The sequence below is a fragment of the Zalophus californianus genome, chromosome 6, assembly GCF_009762305.2.
Source record: "Zalophus californianus isolate mZalCal1 chromosome 6, mZalCal1.pri.v2, whole genome shotgun sequence".
NCBI classification, from domain to species: domain Eukaryota; kingdom Metazoa; phylum Chordata; class Mammalia; order Carnivora; family Otariidae; genus Zalophus; species Zalophus californianus.
The window spans coordinates 5,350,860-5,370,816 of record NC_045600.1 but is presented as its reverse complement, the minus strand read 5'-3'; the positions used below and the strand labels follow the sequence as shown (position 1 = coordinate 5,370,816).

Below are 19,957 nucleotides of genomic sequence, written 5' to 3'. Positions count from 1 at the left end.
GGCTCAAGTCATGATCCTGGGGTCCCGGGATCGAGTCCTGAATTGGGCTCCCTGCTCGGCGGGGAGTCTGCTTCTCCCTCTGACCTTCCCCCCTCTCATGTACTCTCTCTCTCCCTATCTCATTCTCTCTCTCAAATAAATAAATAAAATCTTAAAAAAAAAAAAAAAAGAAAGAAAGAAAAGGAACTGTCATTGACCACTAGGTGACTTTTCCTGGAGTAATATTTACTAATCCTGATAAAACCCTTGACCTGCAGTTAAGGAAGAAATGGATAGAGCCCTCCGGGGGATTCGAGGGAGGGGAGGAGAATGGAATGGCTGAAGAGAGCTAAGCCTCATTTGTCCTGACCAGAAGGCGACAGAAACGTCTAGAATTGAAAAATCAAGAAGCAGCAACGGAAACGTCTTACTGAGAAACGTCAGGCCAAAACCAGAAGGAACAAGTCCGCGTGGAAACTGTTGTTCCTGGGAGAAAGAAAGGAGAGGAAGGGGGAGCGCCTAGGTCACTCGGTTGGTTGATCTTCACACTCTTGGCTTCAACTCAGGTCTTGATCTCAGGGTTGTGGAATCCAGCCCCCAGGGGTTGGGCTCCATGCTGGGGGTAGAGCTCTCTGAGGATTCTCTCTCCCTCTCCCTCCACTCCTCCCCCTGCTCATGCTCTCTCTCTCTCTCAAATAAATAAATACATAAATAAATCTTTTTTTAAAAAGATTTTATTTATTCATTTGACACAGAGAGACACAGCGAGAGAGGGAAAACAAGCAGGTGGAGTGGGAGACGGAGAAGCAGGCCTCCTGCGGAGCAGAGAGCCTGACTCGACTCGGGGCTCGATCCCAGGACCCTGGGATCAAGACCTGAGCCGAAGGCAGACGCTTAACGACTGAGCCACCCAGGCGCCCCAATAAATAAATAAATCTTAAAAAAAAAAGGAACCTTAAAAAAAAAAAAGAAAGAAAGGGGAGGAAGGGCTAGGGAGACGTTTCATTTCCTTTTGAACATTTTGGTGTTATCCAATTTATTTTTTAACCTAAGTGCATGCATTATTTTGTTTACAATATAAAGATTCTCTAAATAATCATAAAAATGTGCCTCCAGACAGTGGCACGTGAACCAAGGGCGGGGAGAGGCAGGAGCGCTCCCTGATGGGAGGCCCCAGACCTGACCCTCCTCAGCGGCCCCCAGGCCACAGGGCCTCACCTGCTGGAGGGCCCCTGCCCAGCCCCACGTGACCCAGGCTCTGTCCAGTCACAAAGCATTCTCTGGGCCGTTTTCTCCTCCTGTTAGGCAGGCAGGAGTCATCATGCCCATTTGACCCACAGAAGCTGAGGTTCAGGCGTGTATTTGGGGGTCCATAGTAGGTCGACCTCCCATGGCAGGTGCACCCTCCTATGGAGGCAGTGCAGAACCTGCCCAAGAGCCAGGGAGAGGCGGCACACAAGGAATTTCAGAGGCAGAATCACCTCTCCTGGTCCAGGGGTTCTCAGCCAGAGGGAGAGTCGTAGAGACCCCTAAAGAAACATTCCCACAGCTCCGGGGCATTGGATGTCCTCAGACCAGGCTGTGTGGCCCGGATGGAGTGTGCAGATGTGAATTCCTTGGCAGTCATAGGACAGGGAGAGAGGTAGACGGGGCCCCAGGAGTGGGAGAGGGAGACACAGGCTGTGTGAGGGGTGACAGAAGCTCACAGAGCCGAGCCCCCACGGGGGCCATCACTAACCCTGTCACCACCCCAGGGGCAGGCCGTGGATCTAGGCCCATGTCACAGAGGCAACCACCACGGCTCACAGGACTGGGGGTTTTCATACTACCTGGTGATAAGAACCATGTGGGACGCTTGTCAGCCAGATTCCTTTTCTGGAGATTCTGACGCACCACCTCTGGGTGAATCCTGGGATGGGTCTCTTTAAGGAGTGCCGGGGTGGGGGGTGGGGGAGGGGCGGGGGTGGGGGAGGGGCGGGGCGGGGCTTCAGGAATCACAGGGGGGCTGACTCAGGGCCTCCAAGAACCCCTGCCCCGCTCACCCTATTTCATAACCCTGTGATATTTAGCCAGCTGAGGCGCTTGGCGGCTCCCCCACCACTGGACACGGGGTTATTTCCGGGGCTGGACCATTATAAATAACTCCTGTGTGGGACATGTTTGTGCACAGCGTGGTTTTCCTGTTGGATTGTTTCCCTGGGATAAGTTCCCAGAAGTGGGATTCCTGAGTGGAAGCATGGCCGTTTTCCCGCTCCTAAGCCCCAAAGCTAACCTAGGCCGGCCCCAGGATGGGGATCCGGCCTTTCAATGGTTCCAAGGAGGGGCCGCCAGCGAGTGCCACCTGGCACTTCCAGAGGAGAACGACAGATCTGACGCTCTCCTGGAAGAGTTCATTACCCCTCCACGCCCGAGGTCATGGCCCTCAGAGCGGGAGGGCCCAGGTGACTCGGTGTTTCTGGGGCAGCCCAGGCCACTCCAGCAGCCGGGGTGGTTCTCCCTGTGGAGGTCACAGGAAGGGAAGAAAGGGTGCCTCGCTCCCTGGGGAAGCAGGTCTGTCAGCAGTGCTGAGAAAGGCCAGAAAGGAGGTCTGGAGATGGTCACCACTGGGGAGAGGGGTCCCCAGAGTCTCCGCTCTCCTGAGGGAGCAGCAGATGAAGGTGGGGTAGGGCGAGCTGTGGAACAGTCCTGGGGTGGGGGGGGCACTAGCCTCCTGGCTCCCCACAGGAGGGCTGGGGTTCCAGCCTTTGCAAGCTCTGGGCAATTGCCCCAGCACAGAGGGTCACTCCTCCCTGCAGAAAACCAGTGAGCCAGGCCTCTGGGCAGGGCCTGAGGTGGGGGTCACTCCTCCAGGGCCCATCTATGGAAGACTGGCCCTTCTACTGGGAGCACCCTCTAACGGGACCAGGGGAGGGAGTCAGCCCTGTGAGGTCAGCCTCTCAGTGTCCAGGGGTCACTCTGTGCTTCCCCCACAAGATTGTGAATGCTTAAAGGCAGGACCCGTGTCTGCTGTGTTGTAGACTCAAGGTAGTGAGCTCTCCGTCTCTGGAGGTAAAACAACTAAGGCAGCGTGAACATGTCTCAGAGGCAGGGAGGACTTGCTGGCTGGGCGGGGAGTTCTGTGGGCTGAGTGCCCACCCTATGCCACCATTTGGCGAATACTTATGCCCACCTTACTGCTGAGCAAACAGACACAGGAGCTAAAAAGGCCTGGAGACCTAAAGATAGCTGACTCTTCATGAATCATCAACTATTTATTGAGTGCCTGCTGTGTGCCAGGCCTCCTGAATCTCCCCTTGACCGGTCTGCATAGCCACCATCCACAGCTCATCACAGGCAAAAGTGGCTGCCCTCTGTCCACTCCCACAGGAAGGGAGTTACGCCCCGCTGCCGCACCCCGAAGCTGCTGCTCGCCTGGCTGAGGCGCTGCCTGGTCTCTGGGCAGCTCGAATGAACGACTTCCTGGCTGGGACTGGGGGCTTGTATGTGGGCGAGGCCAGCCCCGGCTATGGTGAGCAGCAGGAGCGCCTCACCGGCACTGCTGGGCTGAGCCCCTGCTGGTGCCACAGCGCTGGCCACCTCCTCGCAGGACTCTCCCAAGGCCGGGACACCCAGTGGTGCAGAGCACTGGGTGCCACTGACCACAGAGCTTATTCAAAGAGATTTTATTTATTTATTTGAGAGACACAGCGAGAGAATGAGCAAGAGAGCACAAGCAGGGGGAGCGGCAGAGGGAGACAGAGAATCAGACTCCCAGCTGAGCAGGGAGCCTGACGTGGGGCTCCATCCCAGGATCCTGGGATCAAGACCCGAGCCAAAGGCAGACACTGAACCGACTGAGCCAACCAGGTGCCCCGTGACTGCAGAATTTTTAAAGAAGACCTTCGGTGCACAGGGCCAGGAAACATCCCAGCCTTGGGAGATGCACTTTTTAAAGACAACTGGGGACAGAAAGAAGTCTGGCCAAGAACTTGTCAGTCTGTGCAATTGACCTTTTGCACCCAAATGCGGGTTATTCTGGTTTTCCCTATTCAGCTCCATTGTGTCGGTTTCAGTCCCTTGTTCCATCTGCTGAGGTTCCTGGAAATGCCATGTTTTCACGAGCTGTGGCCATTGGCACATCCGCACAGCAAGCCTCCCACAGCCCCATCCAGATGCTTGATTGAAACAGGCAGGGCCGAAGCCTGAGACCTTCGGCCCACCCTTAGAGACTCTCTTATTTCAGCTTGCACTGATTTACAAAGTATCATCTCTGGGCTGTTCTGTCCAGGGAGTCGACCTCCTCCTAACTGCCCCGCTCTCCAGCCCACATTTTCCACTCTGCCAAAAGGACAACATAAAGAGCTTGTTCCCCAGATACACTATTATCTGTCTCACCTCCACACCTTCGCCCACAGTGCTCGCTTTGTCCGGGACCTCCTGTCCCTCTCCCTCACCTGGCTGACTCCCACACCAGGACAAAGCTTTGTCAAGTTCTTCTCCATGGCCCCCTGGCAGCCCATCAGGCTCGTGCAGGCCCCCAGGCTCTCCGATTGTGGTACTGCAGTGCCATGCGGGCGCCATCTGCCTACCTGCCCTGCCCCTCTCTACACCCTGGGATCCCGGGGTCTCCTGAGTCCACCCAGGCCCCTACAGAGACGGCACTGTGCTCAGGGTGGGGGACCAGCCAGGCTTGGGCAAATCACCCTTGGTTTCTTTATTTGTCACAGGATCCTCGCCACGTGAAGGCTTGTGGGAAGGACCCCCGACCACGTATATGAAGTGCTCAGCATACGACCTCAGTGTCAACTGGCCGAATGAATGGCTGAGAGTGGCTGGAGTAGAGGAGGAGGCAGAGAGACAGGCCAATGTCCTCTGGGAACCTCCAGGAGGGCGCAGTGATTCTGACAGGGGGCTAGGAGGGCTTCGCTGTCGGGGAGAATTGTGGCTAAGCCTGAAAAGGGGCTACCCTGTTCTATAGGCCGCGGAGTTGGGGAAGAAGATCCAAGGAAGAGATCCTTGGGGGTGTGGTGTTTCCTACAGACCCACCAGGCTGGCTTTTATCATTTAATGGTGCGCGCGCTCGTGCGTGCGTGTGTGTGTGTGTGTGTGTGTGTGTGTGTGTGTGTGTCTGATTTCAGAGGGATATAAGGGTGTTGGAGCACCTTACTGCCTTTCTTTGAGTGTCTGTTTCCCTTTAAGCCTCGCTCTGAGAACCGTAATCCCTTAAGGTCGGAGTGAAGAGAAGTCCTCCATTAGCTCAAAATTGTGACATGAGCTCAGCCCAGGAGAATTTGGGTGATTTGGGGGAAGTGGTGCTTCTGAGATTGAGGGGAGGAGGGGCAGAGGACCCCACATGCCTCCCTGGGCCCGCCGCTCTTGGGATCTGAGGAGCAGGGAGCGCTTTTCCCAGCTGCCGCCTGGCCAGACACACTGCCCCAAATCCCACCAGCACTCCCGCCCCTTCTTAGGACAGGCACTTCTGTGAAAATGTAAATATTTTGTCTGGGAGTGGGAGCACTTTGCTTGACCACTGAGGGAAAGAAAGATGGAAACTGATTCATCGTGTGCCCACTGCAGGAGTGGGCACGCCACATCGTGGTCGGATCCACGGGGCAACCTGGTGAGGGCGGTTACCCACCCCTGCAGGTGGGAGAATGGGACGCCGAGGGGGGCAGAGCCAGAGTTCAGGCTCTCCGCCTCCGGTCAGCCAGACAGTCCTCCGCCTTCTTGGCATGCGGCTCCCTGCAGGAGGAGATGAGACGGTGCCAGGGTTGCGGGGGTGCCCAGCCCTGGGCTCCTGGGTGGCTGTGTGCCTGAACAAACCTTCACCTCCTGGATTTCTCCCCACCTGGGGATGGCGTAGCCAGAGCACCTACACTGCGCCCCAGCCCCAGGGCTGTTGTGAGGACAGAGGAGATATGCAGAGTTGGTGACGCCATGTCTGGGCTGGGGCTCCGTAAAGGGCAGTCTGCATATTCTTATCAACGCACACAGGTTGAGGAATGTACAGCCCCAGCTCCCAACCCGGGGATACCCCTGCCCCTTCTCCGACTCGGGCAGCAGCAGGAGTGGGGGCCAGCTCCTTGTCCCCTGTGTGCCCATCATGGGATCTGTGGAGAGAAGGCGGGTGGTGGGTGGGACCTACTGGCCTGTAGTGGGAGTTTGTTCATGGGGTGGGTGGCTTCTGGAAGCTCCCTGCCCCCGTATAGCCACCCATGATCGTGTGTGCGAGCACTCTCTGTATCCCATTCTCTTTCTCTGGGAGCCTAATTCAGGAACTACACCGGGGAAGCCAAGTTCAGAATCCTTACTTGAACCCTGACCTTGGTGCCCCTTGGGGTGTGTCTGACACCCCAAGGCCAAGAAGGCCAGAAGCAAGGCACTGGCCCTCCTGTGTGCCTCGGGCACCCTATCTCTAACGGGGGCAGCCCGTCGAATTCCCATCTTCTTGAAGGAGAGGAATCTGGAGAAATAACTAGTCCTGACCTAATATAAATTGCAAGGTGCCTTGAGGATAAAGTATGTAAGCCACCGGCCTGAGGGCTGTCATCTCAGGACCCAAAGTTGCTCATCCGGTGATGACAGCAGGGGGGAAGCTGTGGGAACTCTTGAGACTGCAGTTTCCCTGGGTTCTGGGGGGCTCACTCTAAAAGCACAAGGTGGTGGTGCAGGGCCTCCCTTGCTGTGGCTACAGCTCAGGCTCTGTCCCTGACAGGCTGGCCAGGAGCCCCAGGTGGCCCGCAGAACCTGACACCTTCATCAGGTTCTTCATCGTCACCTGGCAACTTCATCCCACTTTGCAGAGGACGAACTGAGGCACAGGGAGGCCCAATCACAGGATCCTGCAGCCAAAGGTGTGCCACGTCTGCCTGACACAGAGTCTGGTCTCCTGACCACGACGCCAAACTCCACAGACCACGCCTCTGTGGTTACTACCATCATCACAATAGAATGTTAATAATAGTCATAATTAGTATTATTATTGAGGGCAGTGCCCCAGGCAGGCAAATCTGAGTGACTGCCTCACTGGGGTTGAGTCCGTGGCCAATGCCCAGCATTGGGCGGCGTCCCGTCCCAGCCAGCCCCAGGACGATGCTGAAGATCAGAGGCCCCGTCAGGCAGCCTGGGTCACGGCATGGGGTTCTCCCCACCCTTCATCGGATCCTGGACTCAGGCAGCCACTCCTACCCATCTGCCCCTGGATGCATCTGGTGACGGACCCGGGGGAGATTCGTGAGTGGGAAGACTGAAAAGTCAAGCAGAGGCAATCACTGTTTTTATAAAACACAGATCCCGGGGCACCTGGGTGGCTCAGTCGGTTGAGTGTCTGCCTTCGGCTCAGGTCAGAGTGCCGGGGTACTGGGATCGAGCCCCATGTCAGGCTCTCATGTCAGTGGGAGTCTGCTTCTCTCTCTGCCTCTCCCCCACCCACCCCAGCTCGTGCTCTCTCTCTCTCTCTCACTCATTCTCTCTTAAATAAATAAATAAATACAATCATTAAAAAACTATATATATTATATATATATGTATATATAAAGCACAGCTCCCTGCCTCCACACAAGCCTAGCACCCCTGCTCCAAAAGGCGGTGCATCCTGCTGGTTAAGAGCATGGACCAGGGCCCAGTTGGCCTGGCCTCCAATCCTGGGGCTTCTGCCCGCTCCCTGTGTGGCCCTGGACCAGTGATCCACTTTGCTCCCTCTCGCCATCTGCACAACGGTGCACACCCCAAGGCCACTGGGAGGACTGAGTGAGCTCGCACTGTGCCTGCCCCACCCTGGCTGGTGCCCGGTAAGTGTCTGCGTCTGGAGCCCTTCAGGTGGGTACCCCTGGAGCAGCTGTCTGGCCTGTTGCTAGAGGGAAGGGGCGCTCCCTGTTTATAGATCCACCTCGCGGCTGAGTTTGACTCTGGAATGGCTGGCTGGCTTCAAGCGTGTTGAATGTGTGCCTGGTGTGGCTGCGACAGTGCCAGGTCCCCAGCAGGTGTCGGCTCTGGGTAGGTGAAGCCAGGGGGCTTGCTGGCCGTGGGGATCTAGGCGCAGGCTTTTGCAGTCCCCGGAGGCCATAGTAGAGCCTGAGAGACAGGTTCCCAGCTTCCCTGCTCCAGTCAGCGTTCCAGCTTGATCTTGTTCGGGTCTATCCTGCCGCCTGGGGCTGAGGGAAAGAGATGCAAGCAGCGCACGACCCAATTCGGGCCTCTGGGACACGGCCCACCCACCGGCCTCAGCTCTGGGCTTGGAGGCTGAGTCTGCAGCCTCAAGATGGGGGCATCTAGTGCCTGCAGCAGCCCAGAGCTCCTAACGGCCTGCGGGCTGCCCCAGAGGGATGGCTCTGCAGGCATGGGGCTGGGAGGCGCAGGGGTGCCCCGGGCAGAGGCACCAGCACGAGCAGGTGCAGGAGAGGTAGACTTGCAGGGAGCCTTCAGAAACAGGCAAATGGACTGAGCCGAGGCCATGAGGTCCCCCAGGGAGTGTTGCTACGTCTGGGGCCTGGTGTCCAGGTGTCTCAGAGGGGATGGGACAGGGCGGGGCGGCGGCTCTGGCTGTGTGTGCAAGACCACCTCTTCCTCTTTGCCTCCTCCGAATGAAAGCAACAACAAAAACGATGGCTTGAAAACTTCTCTTCTTTTCCAGAGGAGTGAGGTCACAGGTGACCCCAGTTCCTCGTCCCCAAACTCCTGGACGAGGAAGATGGCAGGAGGATGGAGGAGGGTAAGGCAATGCTTCTGGGAATTCAAGATGCCACGTCGCAGCCCAGGAGCCTCCCTCCCTCCGAGGAATCTCCTATGCTGTCCCGGTCACCTCTGGCGGTGGTATGGCCACCAGCAGGACCAGGTAGCTGCTCCAAGGAGCCCCCTGGTGGCCCAAGCAGTTGCTGCGGCCCCATGGGCCAGGGCGCGCTCGTTCCTGGACATCCACTGAGGTAGACCTCTCCCAGCACCCAGACCTTGTGCCAGACACTTTGCTGGGTGCCACCAGGGAAACCAACAGCCCTGTGAGATGGGTGTTACCCCACGTTATAGATGTGGACCCCTGGAGGGGACTGTCCTGGATCAGCAGGCTGCTGCTGAAAATGCATTGTCAGTGAAAAAAGCAGGAGGCTGCCCATGAACAACCATGACGTGGAAGTGTGTTTATTTATTTTTTTTAAGATTTTATTTATTTACTTGAGAAAGAGAGCATGAGCGGGAGAGAGCACAAGCAGGGGGAGTGGCAGAGGGAGAAGCAGGCTTCTCGCAGAGCAGGGAGCCCTCAGTTACAGCAGCACGGACAGGAGACTGCTCAGCAACTACTTGCATGCCTCCAGTGATGGGGCGCTTACCCCTTAATTGGCCAACTCCCCATCTGGAGAGACCCTCTCTCTATGGGCTGAAACATATCTCCCTGGTCAAAACTCCCTCTTCTGGAATGACCTGCTGGGTATCTATAAGATGTCTGGTATTAGCTGAACACTCCCTGGCTACCAGGGGCCATGGTTTCAGCCCTCAACAACCTCAGAGCACAGTTTCTGGAATTTTAGGAATGGACAGGACTCTGAAGCCAAAGCAGGACTCACCCTCCACACATGGGGCAGGCCGCTGTTGGTAACGATGGAGGGGAAGCCTTGTTGCCCAAAGCCCCCGTCCCCTCATTTTGTGGTGTCACATCACCTGGCGCTGCAGGGTTGGGAGGGATGAGCCAGATCTGAGACCAGCCAGGGGCTCTCTGAAGCTGGAATTAGGATGCGAACTGCATTTGGGCAGCCCCATGTAGTGCTGTGGAAGGGTTCTGCACAGAGGCGTGACAATTTGATGAGACTTGACAAGTGTCGTAGAATAGGTTTCCCTATCCCACTTACCGAATCTGGGGTCATCAGGTGAGGGGCGCTGTCTCCATGGACTCAGGGACCTGCCTTCATTTTAGGGGCTCCCCCTGTCCTTGTGGGAGACAGAGAGAAGGCAGAGGAAAACAGGCAGCCTCAGCTTTCCTGTTTTTAAAATAATAGCCCAGGGGCAACTGGGGGGCGCAGTCCGTTAAGTGTCCAACGCTTGGTTTGGGCTCAGGTTGTGATCTCAGGGTCGTGATCTCAGGGTGGTGAGATCGAGCCCCACGTTGGGCTCTGCGTTCAGTGCGGAGTCTGCTCAAAACTGTCTCTGCTCCTCCCCCCATGCTCGCTCACTGTCTCTCTCAAATAAATAAATGAACCTTAAAAAAAAAAGTGTAAAATGATAGCCCATTTTCCTGCTCTGACGTCCACGGATTTTCCCTGGAACTTTGGTTTTGAAACGAGTGTTCTGATATTTTTTGGTTGGAATCCCCCCCCCGCCCCCGCCCCCCCGCATGCCCAGGACAGGATTGAGCAGCCCATGCATGGTGTGTGAGAAGAGCACTGGGCACAAAGTTAGGGCGGGGCTGTAGCTCCCATGTCTGGGACTCTGGCAGGAGAAGAGCAAAGCAGCTGGGGATGAGGAAGGGCAGGCTGCACTGGGCTTCCCAGGAGGCAGGAGCTCTCACAGTGGGCTCCAGAAAAATCTCCCAGCCCCAGGCCCGTTGGGGCCGCATGCACAGGGTGTGTGACTGGGTCTCCCCTGGGACTTCTGAGCAGGAGCGAGGGTGGGGCTCTGTCAGGGGCGGGGGGTGGAGGACCCTCTACCCTCAAGATGCCAGGAGCAGGCAGCACCAGCCAGCCCCCTCTGGAGCCCCTCCCATGGCATCTTCCACCTGACTTTTCTCTGCCCCTGCCAGGCCAGGGTGCCATTCCTTTTTACAGAGAGGAAACACAACTCGGAGAGTTCTGACTTTGATGTGTATTAAGGCAATGGAGAAGAATAGTGTTAATAGGTGTGCTGGGAATCAGATGTCTTACTTGAACAAATAAAAGAAACAGGCTTTGGCTGCAGGACTTTTCAGAGCCTTTAGCATGCAGAGGTACGTCTTGAATCTCTAGGAGGGGCTTGGAATGGGATATTTCCAAACTTACCTAGCCGTGTACCCTATGCAGCCCCAGCCCCTGATAAGAACACCCAGAACCCATGGTCTGCAGAACAGAGCATGGGAAACGTCAAAGGAGAACACTGGAAATCTGAATTCCCCAGAATAGCTGGGCTGTCCGGTGGTGGTGCGGATGTGGACACTGAGGTTCAGGGTGGGTTAAGCCAGAAAGAGAGTACAGATTTAAGCTCAGGGCTATCTGGTGTCCAGGCCACTTTCCTGGGGGGAGCCAAGGTCCTGGAGAATCAGCAGACAGTGCCCATTCCAGAAGAAGACCAGAGAGTGCCGGTGCCAAGACCTGCCACGTGCTCACAATTAAACCAGATGCTTTGTCAAAGCCACAGGGCGCAGTGAACAAGCAGCGGATGAGCAGTACAACAGAGTGCTGGAGCCATGAGGCCCCACAGCTGGTGGCGAGGGGGAAGACCCGGCAGGCCCAAGTGACAGCCTGCTGCTGACTCCACCTGGGCTTTCACCTTCGGGGGGCCTCAGGGGAGGTGTCCTCCACTGAGCCCTGGGTTCAGATGCTGACCCCTCCACTTCCTGACCCCACTACGATTCCTTGTTGTCAGTAAGCTGTGCCTCAGTTTCCCCATCTGCACGTGGTGAAGAAAACAGGGCAACGAAGGCTGGCGTGGGCAGGGCAGGGAGGGAGATGGTGGGGCCGCAGCACATCAGCAAAGGTGCCCCTGAGTTCATGTGAGACCCCCGGAAACTCAGAAGAACAGGGGAGGCCCGGGGGGTCCTGCCAGCCCAGGGGTGGGGGTGGGGCAGCATCTGGGGGGAGGACGTCCCCATTCCCGTGGCCCCGGCTGGGACCTGAGGGCTGACCTGTGTGCCCGGCAGCTGCCGCGTGCCGTGGTGCGGGTGCGAGGATGGTGGGAGGTGGCACGGGCAGAGCCCCCGGCAAGCCACAGTCTGCGCTAAACACTAGTTCTGTCTCCTGCTTTTCTTTTTTCTTTTTCCAGGTTTAAACTTAAAAATAGAGGTTCCAAGAGACCAGCAGATTGGCAAGCAGGCCGGTCTTCAGGGACGGTCTGAGCTGCCTTTTTGGGGATCTGTGTCCTCTGCAGAAGGTGGAAGGTACATACAGCGGCATTGTAGACAGCAGTTAGGGAGAATGCCCTGATTAGTGTGGACGGATCCCAAACACGGGATTGAGGGGAAGGAAGCAAGTCACAAAGGGAAAAGCGCAGCAAGAGATCATTTATACAAAGTTTAAGAACATAGCAGGGGACCTTCAGCAGAACCTTCCCTTGCGGGCAGAGGGACAGGCCATGAGGCTGGTGTGAGGCCACGGGGCATGGGTCTGTAATCGCTCCCACTTACTGAGCACATACTCCATGCCAGGCTCTCTTCTTACAGCCTCTCCCATCATCCCCATTTAACAGATGAATAAACCGAGTCACAGAGAGGGTAAGTAGCCTGTCCAAGGTCGCCCAGTTAGCAGGTCGCTGAGCCAGGGCTCAAGCCCAGGGCTCTTGGTTACTAAGGCCGTGTGGATGGCCTCTCGCCTGTGTCTCACAGTTCCTCATGTCTTAAAGTGATTGAAGACCTCTGGAGCAAATGCGGTCAAATATTCACTTTGGCAAAGTCCAGTGGTGTGTTCTTGGGTTTTCTTTCTTCTCTCCTTTATAATTTTCTGTAGGTGTGAAATGTTTACAAAAGCCCTTGGGCTCTGGCCTGAGGCCTCTGCTGGCCCCAGGCCTTGTCCAGCGATATTCCACATCACACAGGCTAGTCCGTCCCGCTGCCAGGGTGGCAATGACCAATTCATTTCCAGGGTTCACGAGATGACTCCTAGCGTATGCTTTTGCTGTAGCTGATGGCCACAGGAGGCCTGGGACCTGGGAGAAAGGACCATCTCCAACACTTGGGCTTGAGACCGGGAAGGCAGGTAGCCCAGTGGGCAAACAGGCTGCCCATGGCCTTCCCGTCATTCTGGAGAAGGAACTAATGACCATGTAATTTACGGATGTCTGGTCTCCAGGAGCCAACGGCATGGCTGCCCCGAATGACCCAGTCTGGGCAGAAGTGGGGGTCCTGCTGGCCTGTGTGTCCTGGTTTGGGCAGCCGACGGTGCCCACTGGGCTTCTGGAAAAGCTCCTGGACCCTCATGCAACCCTCAGGATCAAAGGGCTGGGACTCAGAGTGGCTGTAGCCGTGGCTTGGTCTCACTCAAGAGGTAGGGAAACCGGGGCTGAAAGTGGAGGCTGGTCTTGCATGGGGTCACTGGGGGAGTCCACAGCAGAACCTTCATGCCAGGCTCAGCCTGCATGGACAGCAAGGGGCCCTGAATCATCTGTTGACCGCATAAAGCCTATATCTGGGGAAGAAAATCCAGAGGTTTTTCTCAGCCACGGGGCTGGCTTCCATGGCTGTTTCCATGGGGTTTGTGGTCGGGGGGGACCTTGAAGACACACAGGCTCAAAAGACCAGCTTTGTCCCTGCTCCCAGGCAGTGTCCGCTCCCTGTGTTCCCATAAACATCCTTGACTCCCAGGAGGCATTTGGTGAAATTGCCCAGTCTATTTTTTTTTAAGATTTTATTTATTCATTTGAGACAAAGAGATCGAGAGAGAGAGAGCACGAGCAGGGAGAGAGGCAGAGGGAGAGGGAGAAGCAGGCTCCCCACTGAGCCAGGAGCCCGATGTGGGGCCCCACCCCAGGACCCTGGGACCATGACCTGGGCCGAAGGCAGACGCTCAACCATCTGAGCCACCCAGGCGCCCCATTGTCCAGCCTATCTGACCCAAGCCTGTGGCAGGAGCTCAAGCCTCATGGAAACAGCAAAGTCTGAGCATTCATTCATGCATTCGCTCCCTCACTCATTCCTTCATCCCAATCATGTGCTGATTAGTTCATACAAATAATGGAATGCCCAGCACATGTCAGATGCTGTACCCTGGGGGTTCAACAGCCAGGACCCCTGCCCTCAGGGAGGTGAGTCTGGTAGGGACTAGAGGATCCAGTTCTTTTTATTTTTTTTAAGATTTTATTTATTTATTTGAGAGAGCGAGCATGAGGGGTGGTGGGGGAGGGCCGAGAGAGAGAGGGAGAAACAGACTCTCTGCTGAGCGTGGAGTCTGACTTGGACTCGATCCCAGGACCTTGAGACAGACGGTTAACCGACTGAGCCACCCAGGTGTCCCTAGAGGACCCAGTTTTTTTTTTTTTTTTTTTTAAGATTTTATTTATTTGAGGGAGAGAGAGAGAGTGAGAGAGAGAATAAGCAGGGAGAGCAGCAGAGGGAGAGGGATGAAGCAGACTCCCCACTGAGCAGGGAGCCCGATGCCGGGCTCGATCCCAGGACGCCAGGATCATGACCTGAGCCGAAGGCAGACGCCTAACGACTGAGCCACCCAGGCGTCCCTAGGACCCAGTTCTAATACTGATGTTTACTTTGTCGGAAACTAACATAGCTACTTGGGTTTCTTTTGATCAATAATGGTGTGTAGTGTCTTTCTCCACCCCTTTATTTGCAACCTTTCTGAGTCTCTACATTTAAATGGGCTTTCCTGTACACAACCTATAGCTGGGCCTCATTTTTTTGTTTGTTTAGATTTATTTATTATTTATTTTGAGAGAGAGAAAGAGAGACGGAGCAGGAGTGGGAGGAGTGGCAAAGGGGACCGAGAGGGAGAGGGAATCCTCAGCAGACTCCCTGCTGAATGGGAAGCCTGACTCAGGGCTTGATCTGAAGACCCTGAAATCATGACCCGAGCTGCAGTCAGACACTTAATGAGTGAGCCACCCAGGGGTGCCTGGACCTCGTTTTTTATCCACTCGGACAATCTATGAACTTAAATCGGTTTATTTCAATCATTCACATTTAAAGTGGTTAATATCTTAAAACTTAGGATCTGCTGTTCATAACTGTTCTTTATTGATTACACATGTTCTTGGTTTTCCCCTTTTTATCTGCCTTCTCCGATTTCTATTGAGCATCTACCACTATCATTTCATTTTACTTCCTTTCGAAGCATATCAGTTATGCTTTTTAAAAAATGACCTTAGTGGGTGTTATAGAGTATGCAATATACGTTTTATTTATGACTTTATTTTAGAACAATTTTAGGTTTACAGAAAAATTCCAGCAGATAGTACAGAGGAAACATACATTTTTAATGAATGCAAGTCCACCTTCAGTGAATACTGTTCTGTCCCCTGTGTGGCACAGGTACCTTATAACGGGGTATTCCCACTTCTCCCTCCCTCCGACCCAGCGGCCCCGCTCTTATGCATTCACCCATCCATATGCTCTCATTATCCGACACATTGAGTTTCTGACCTTTATCATTTTCCTTCTCCATGAAGAACTTCTTTTAACATTTTTTTGTAGGGCAGGTCTGCTGCTGCTGAATTCCCTCAGCTTTTGTTTTTCTGAAAAAGTATTTCTCTTTCACATTGAAGGATGGTTTTGCTGAGTCTAGAATTCTAGGTGGATTTTTTTTTTTTTTTCTTTTTTCTGCTGCTTCTGTAAACCCTCCACTCTGGGCACTTCTTGCTTGCATGAGCGATGTGCTGTGGTTCTTCTTTGTTCCTCTGCAGGCAAGGTGGGTTTTTTTCCCCCCTTCTGGCTTCTTTCAAGCTTTTCTTGTCATCGGTTCTGAATATGATACGCCTAGGTGTCGATTTGTTTGGTGTTCATCCTGCGTTATATTTTCTTGGATTTCCAGATCAGCTGTTTGTTATTTGTCATTAACTTTAGAAAATTTTCAGCCTGGGGCGCCTGGGTGGCTCAGTCGTTAAGTGTCTGCCTTCGGCTCGGGTCATGGTACCAGGGTCCTGGGATCGAGCCCTGCATCAGCTCCCTGCTCGGCGGGAAGCCTGCTTCTCCCTCTCCCACTCCCCCTGCTTGGGTTCCCTCTCTCGCTGTCTCTCTCTCTGTCAAATAAATAAATAAAATCTTTAAAAAATAAAAGAAAGAAAATTTTCAGCCCTTGCTACTTCAAATTTTTCTTCTGCTACATTGTCTCTTTCTTCACTTCCTGGTTTTCCAATCGCACCTGTGTTGGCCGTTTTGAAATGGTCCCATAGATCTTGGATGTTCTGTTCTGTTTGCTTTTTTAACATTTTTTTTTCTTCTTTGTATGTTAGGCTGGGAAGTCCCTACTGACGTATCTTCAAGCACACTGATTCTTCCCTTGGCAGGGTCCGGTCTCCTGATGAGCTCGTCAAAGGCGTTCTTCATTTCTGTTTCAGTGTTTTTGATTCCTACCATTTCTTTCCAATTTTTTTCATAAAGTTTTCATCTCTCCGCTTACATTTCCCATCTGTTCCTGCATGCTGTCAACGTTTTCCATTAGAGCCACAACATTAACCATACTTATTTTAAATTCTCTGATGATTCCAAAATCGGTGTCTTACCTGAGCCTGGTTCTGAATGCTTTTTCTCTTCAGACTGTGTCTTCTCTTGTCACTTATCACACTGTGTCATTTTTTCTTGAAAGCCAGACATGTTGCACTGGGTAACAGGAACAGAGGCAAATGGGCTTTTAGTGTGAGGATTTATGTTGATCTGGCTGGGATTGCACTTCGGGCTTATGTCTGCCGTACCCGTACCCGTAGGAGCTCTGGGCTTCAAATTCCTCTGCTGGCTCCTGTTGTCTTTGAGATTCCCTAAGATCCTGAGATCCTAAGACTCCCTTAGATCGAGCGTGTGACCACTGTTATTACACGGGAGGCCTGTACGGTGGCCGTAAGGAGTCAGGGAGGAGAAATGTTCTATAATCTTACGTCCTTGGGCTGTGACATTCACTAGTGTTTCTTAGTAAGCCTCGAAGTTTAGAGGGGGTTGGAGTTGGGGAAATGCCACCCCCCACGGTGGGTAAGGCTCTGGTACAGCTTCCCCCCCCCCCCCCCCCGGAGAGCAGGCCTTTGATATGGAGAATGCTGTGGATGTAGTTCACAGGGGTAACCTGTCCTCTGGGGAGATGTCTGGAGGTCAAATCACTAACCTGTGGCCTCCTCCTTTTGACTCTGGTCCTCTCCCCAGGAGCTTCTCAGCCTGGCACTAGTCCACACGCAGCCCCCAGCAGTTCCCCAAAATGATCATTTAAGCCATCCTAGCAGTTTATAGCTTCAAGGACTTCTGCTCCAGGTGAGCAGATCTCAGATGAGACTCTGCATTTCCTTGTCTCTCCAGGTCCGGGGAAGGCACTTAGCCCTGAGACCTCTGTTCTCTGATGGGTCTGAGAAAAGTCATCAATTTTCAGTTTGTTCAGCTTTTTTCTTGGCAGGCCAGAAGCCACAACTTGCAGGCTCCTCATGTGTCAGAGCAGAAACAGAGGGGCTTGGGTTCTCGGCCACAAGCGTGCGGTGGGAGGCTGGGTGAGCTCTCCACTCCCTTGGGGTCTGTGCTCCCTCTTCTGTATAGCCGGACCCATAACCCAGGAGGGTGATATAGGGGCAAGAAGCAGGGGCAGGGGCTGCAGGATGGAGAGCGGGATGCCCACCCAGGAGGTACGCAGGAGGGTTCCCCGAGGCCCAGCAGGCCCAGGCTGTAGGGCGATCTGCTGGCCCAGGAGGGGAGAAAGGGAAGAAGCCTGGGATGGGGAGCTGCCCCACTCTCCCTCCCCAACCCAGGCCTAGGTTTCACTTCTCCTTATGAGTCCCGGGCAGCACCGCCTGCCCCTTACCCTGTCGCATCCCCATTTTTAAGTGTTTCCGTGAGAATTCCCAGCCACTGGCTCCCTCGCGTCCCTCCCTGGCCCAGCCAGAGGCGGGACTGGAACCCCGGAGTCTCCGCACCTCCTGGACGAAATAGCGCGGGGCGGGGGGAGGAAGGATCCGGGAAACCCAGTCGGCACCTGGCGCCCCAGGAGGCCAGGCCACCGCTATTGTATTAAGAAAGGCTCCCGGTCCAGAAGGGAGGGGCCGCTGGAACAGCGGGAACAGAGCTGGCGCCGGGCGTGGAGTTCCGCGCCGCGCCCCTCCTCCTTAAGCCCCGCCGGGGCGTCCCCCGGCCAGGGGTGGCCTCCCCGCAGGGCAGATCCCCAACCCCGAGGCCCCTTCCCCGCCGCCGCGGGCGCCCCGGGAGGGTGCGGGTTGGCGCGGGGCGGGCGCTCGGGGCGCGGCTCCCGGGGCGCGCGGGGCCGGGATGCCCGCCCCCCGCCTCCTCCTGCGCCGGCCGGGCCGGGCCGGGGCGGAGCGGGACGCCGGCGGCGGCATGGCGGGCGGGCGGGCCGGGCCCGGGGCGCTGCTGGCCCTGCTGGCGCTGCGGGCGCTCGGGGCGGCGGCGCACCCGCAGTGCCTGGACTTCAGGCCGCCCTTCCGGCCGCCGCAGCCGCTGCGCTTCTGCGCGCAGTACTCGGCCTTCGGCTGCTGCACCCCGGAGCAGGACGAGGCGCTGGCCCGCCGCTTCGGAGCCCTGGCGGCGCGCGTGGACGCCGCGGAGTGGGCCGCGTGCGCCGGCTACGCGCTCGACCTGCTGTGCCAGGTGAGCGGGAGCGCGTCGGGGCCTCGGTGGCCCGGCGGGAGGGCGGCGGGGGCAGCCCCGCCGGGTGGCGATCGAGGGCGGGCGGCGGGCTTGGGACCCTGAGGCCCCGGGCGGGGTTCTCGGCGCGGGGCGGGGAGCCGGGCTTTGCCATTCATTAAGTTTCGTGACTTGGGCCTTCTCTGAGCCTCAGTTTCCCCTTGGGAACAAGAGGGGCGGACACACCGATGTCATCAGTCCCTTGGAGTTTGGGGGCCCCTGTGTCCCGGGACCTCCTGGACTCAGCCCCCCAGTGTCCTGGCCTCGAGGAGCCCCGCCCTTATGGGGGTACCAGGATGGGAAGCCTTTGTCCCGCTCGCTCAGTGCTGCCCGTGCTGCCCCCAGGGGAGGTGGGAGCAGCCTGGACCTGCCAGGAGCAGGGAGCGTGGTTGATGCGCTGGACTTGGGTTTGCCGAGGGGTGTGGGGGACACTGCTCCCAATGAGGGCCCCTCCCCTGCCCTGAGGACACAGTCTCCGAGCTCCTGCCCCCTTCCTGGACCTAACTGCAGGGTGCTCACACCCTGGGTGAGCCGGGCCTGCCATGCCCCTACCGAGGTTCCTGCTGTTCCCTCTCTCTGGGGGCACCCCCACCAGGCAGAGGGGCTCTCGTCCTTTCAGACCACCTGAGTGACATCCCTTTGGTGTAACCTCTCTGTCCCATCTCCCCTCTGAGGACAGAGCCCCTACTTCTGCCGGCTCCGGATTGTGCCCTAGCTGTTTCTTTTTCTCCTGCATGGGTCTGATTCCCAAGTGACTGACCAGAATCCCTGGGGAAATGGAGTCAAGGCCAGGAAGCCCTTAGGCTGGCCCTGGCCCACCATGCAGGCAGTGAGAAGCCTGGGTGGAAGGGTCCTGCTGGCCAGCGTAGCTGACACCCTTCAGCCAGCCAGGGCAGGGGCAGGAGGGCTGGCTTGGAGTCAGACTTGCTGGGTTAATCCTGGCCCTGCCACTTCCTGGCTGTGTGACCCTGGGCAGGTCACCACTGTACATCATTGTGTCATCTTTAAAATGGGGGCACTCTTAGCCGTCCCTCGGAGTTGCCACACAGACGAAAGGGCACATACTTAGGGCTCAGTGGTTGATTCTGGTTAGATTTCTCTAGTGCCTCTTTGGCCCCCATTGGCTTCTCGGCCCTAGGCAGGGACGGAGTGGGGCCCAGAGGCCGATTCAGGGAAAGCCCAGAGAGGCAGAGATTGCTCAGTGGTCACACAGCTCGGTTATGGCCATGGTGGGCACGTGGACCACACTTGGTGCCAGTGTGGGTGGGCCATCTGGGTCAGAAATAAGAGGCGCTGGGAGTGGATGAGGAAGGGGGCCCTGAGGAGCGCCAGAAAGCAAAGGTCGGGGGGGGGGTAAGTTCTGCTCAGCCCCAGTGCTGTGCATCTCAGGGGAGCCAGAGTGGTATGGTCAAGCATCTGCCTCCTTCACTAGCCTGGGGGTTCCTTGGAACCCAGCCCCTCCCACCCCTGGTCACATAGCTGGGTTCGTGTAGCCACTCCACATTTGTTAATTGAACACCTACTATGTGCCAGGCTCAGCAGAGCAAATCAGGT

The 19,957-nt window shown here is 56.1% G+C and overlaps 1 protein-coding gene across 1 annotated transcript in view; it reads left to right on the top strand.

Annotated features, from left to right (window-relative positions):
• Positions 1 to 18,097: 18,097 nt before the first annotated feature.
• HHIPL1 (HHIP like 1) overlaps positions 18,098 to 19,957 on the top strand; it is a 28,721-nt gene continuing 26,861 nt past the window's right edge. The window contains exon 1 of the mRNA XM_027572154.2: positions 18,098 to 18,367. Within this exon, the coding sequence (XP_027427955.1) occupies positions 18,098 to 18,367 (270 nt within the window). The remainder of the gene's footprint in view (positions 18,368 to 19,957) is intronic.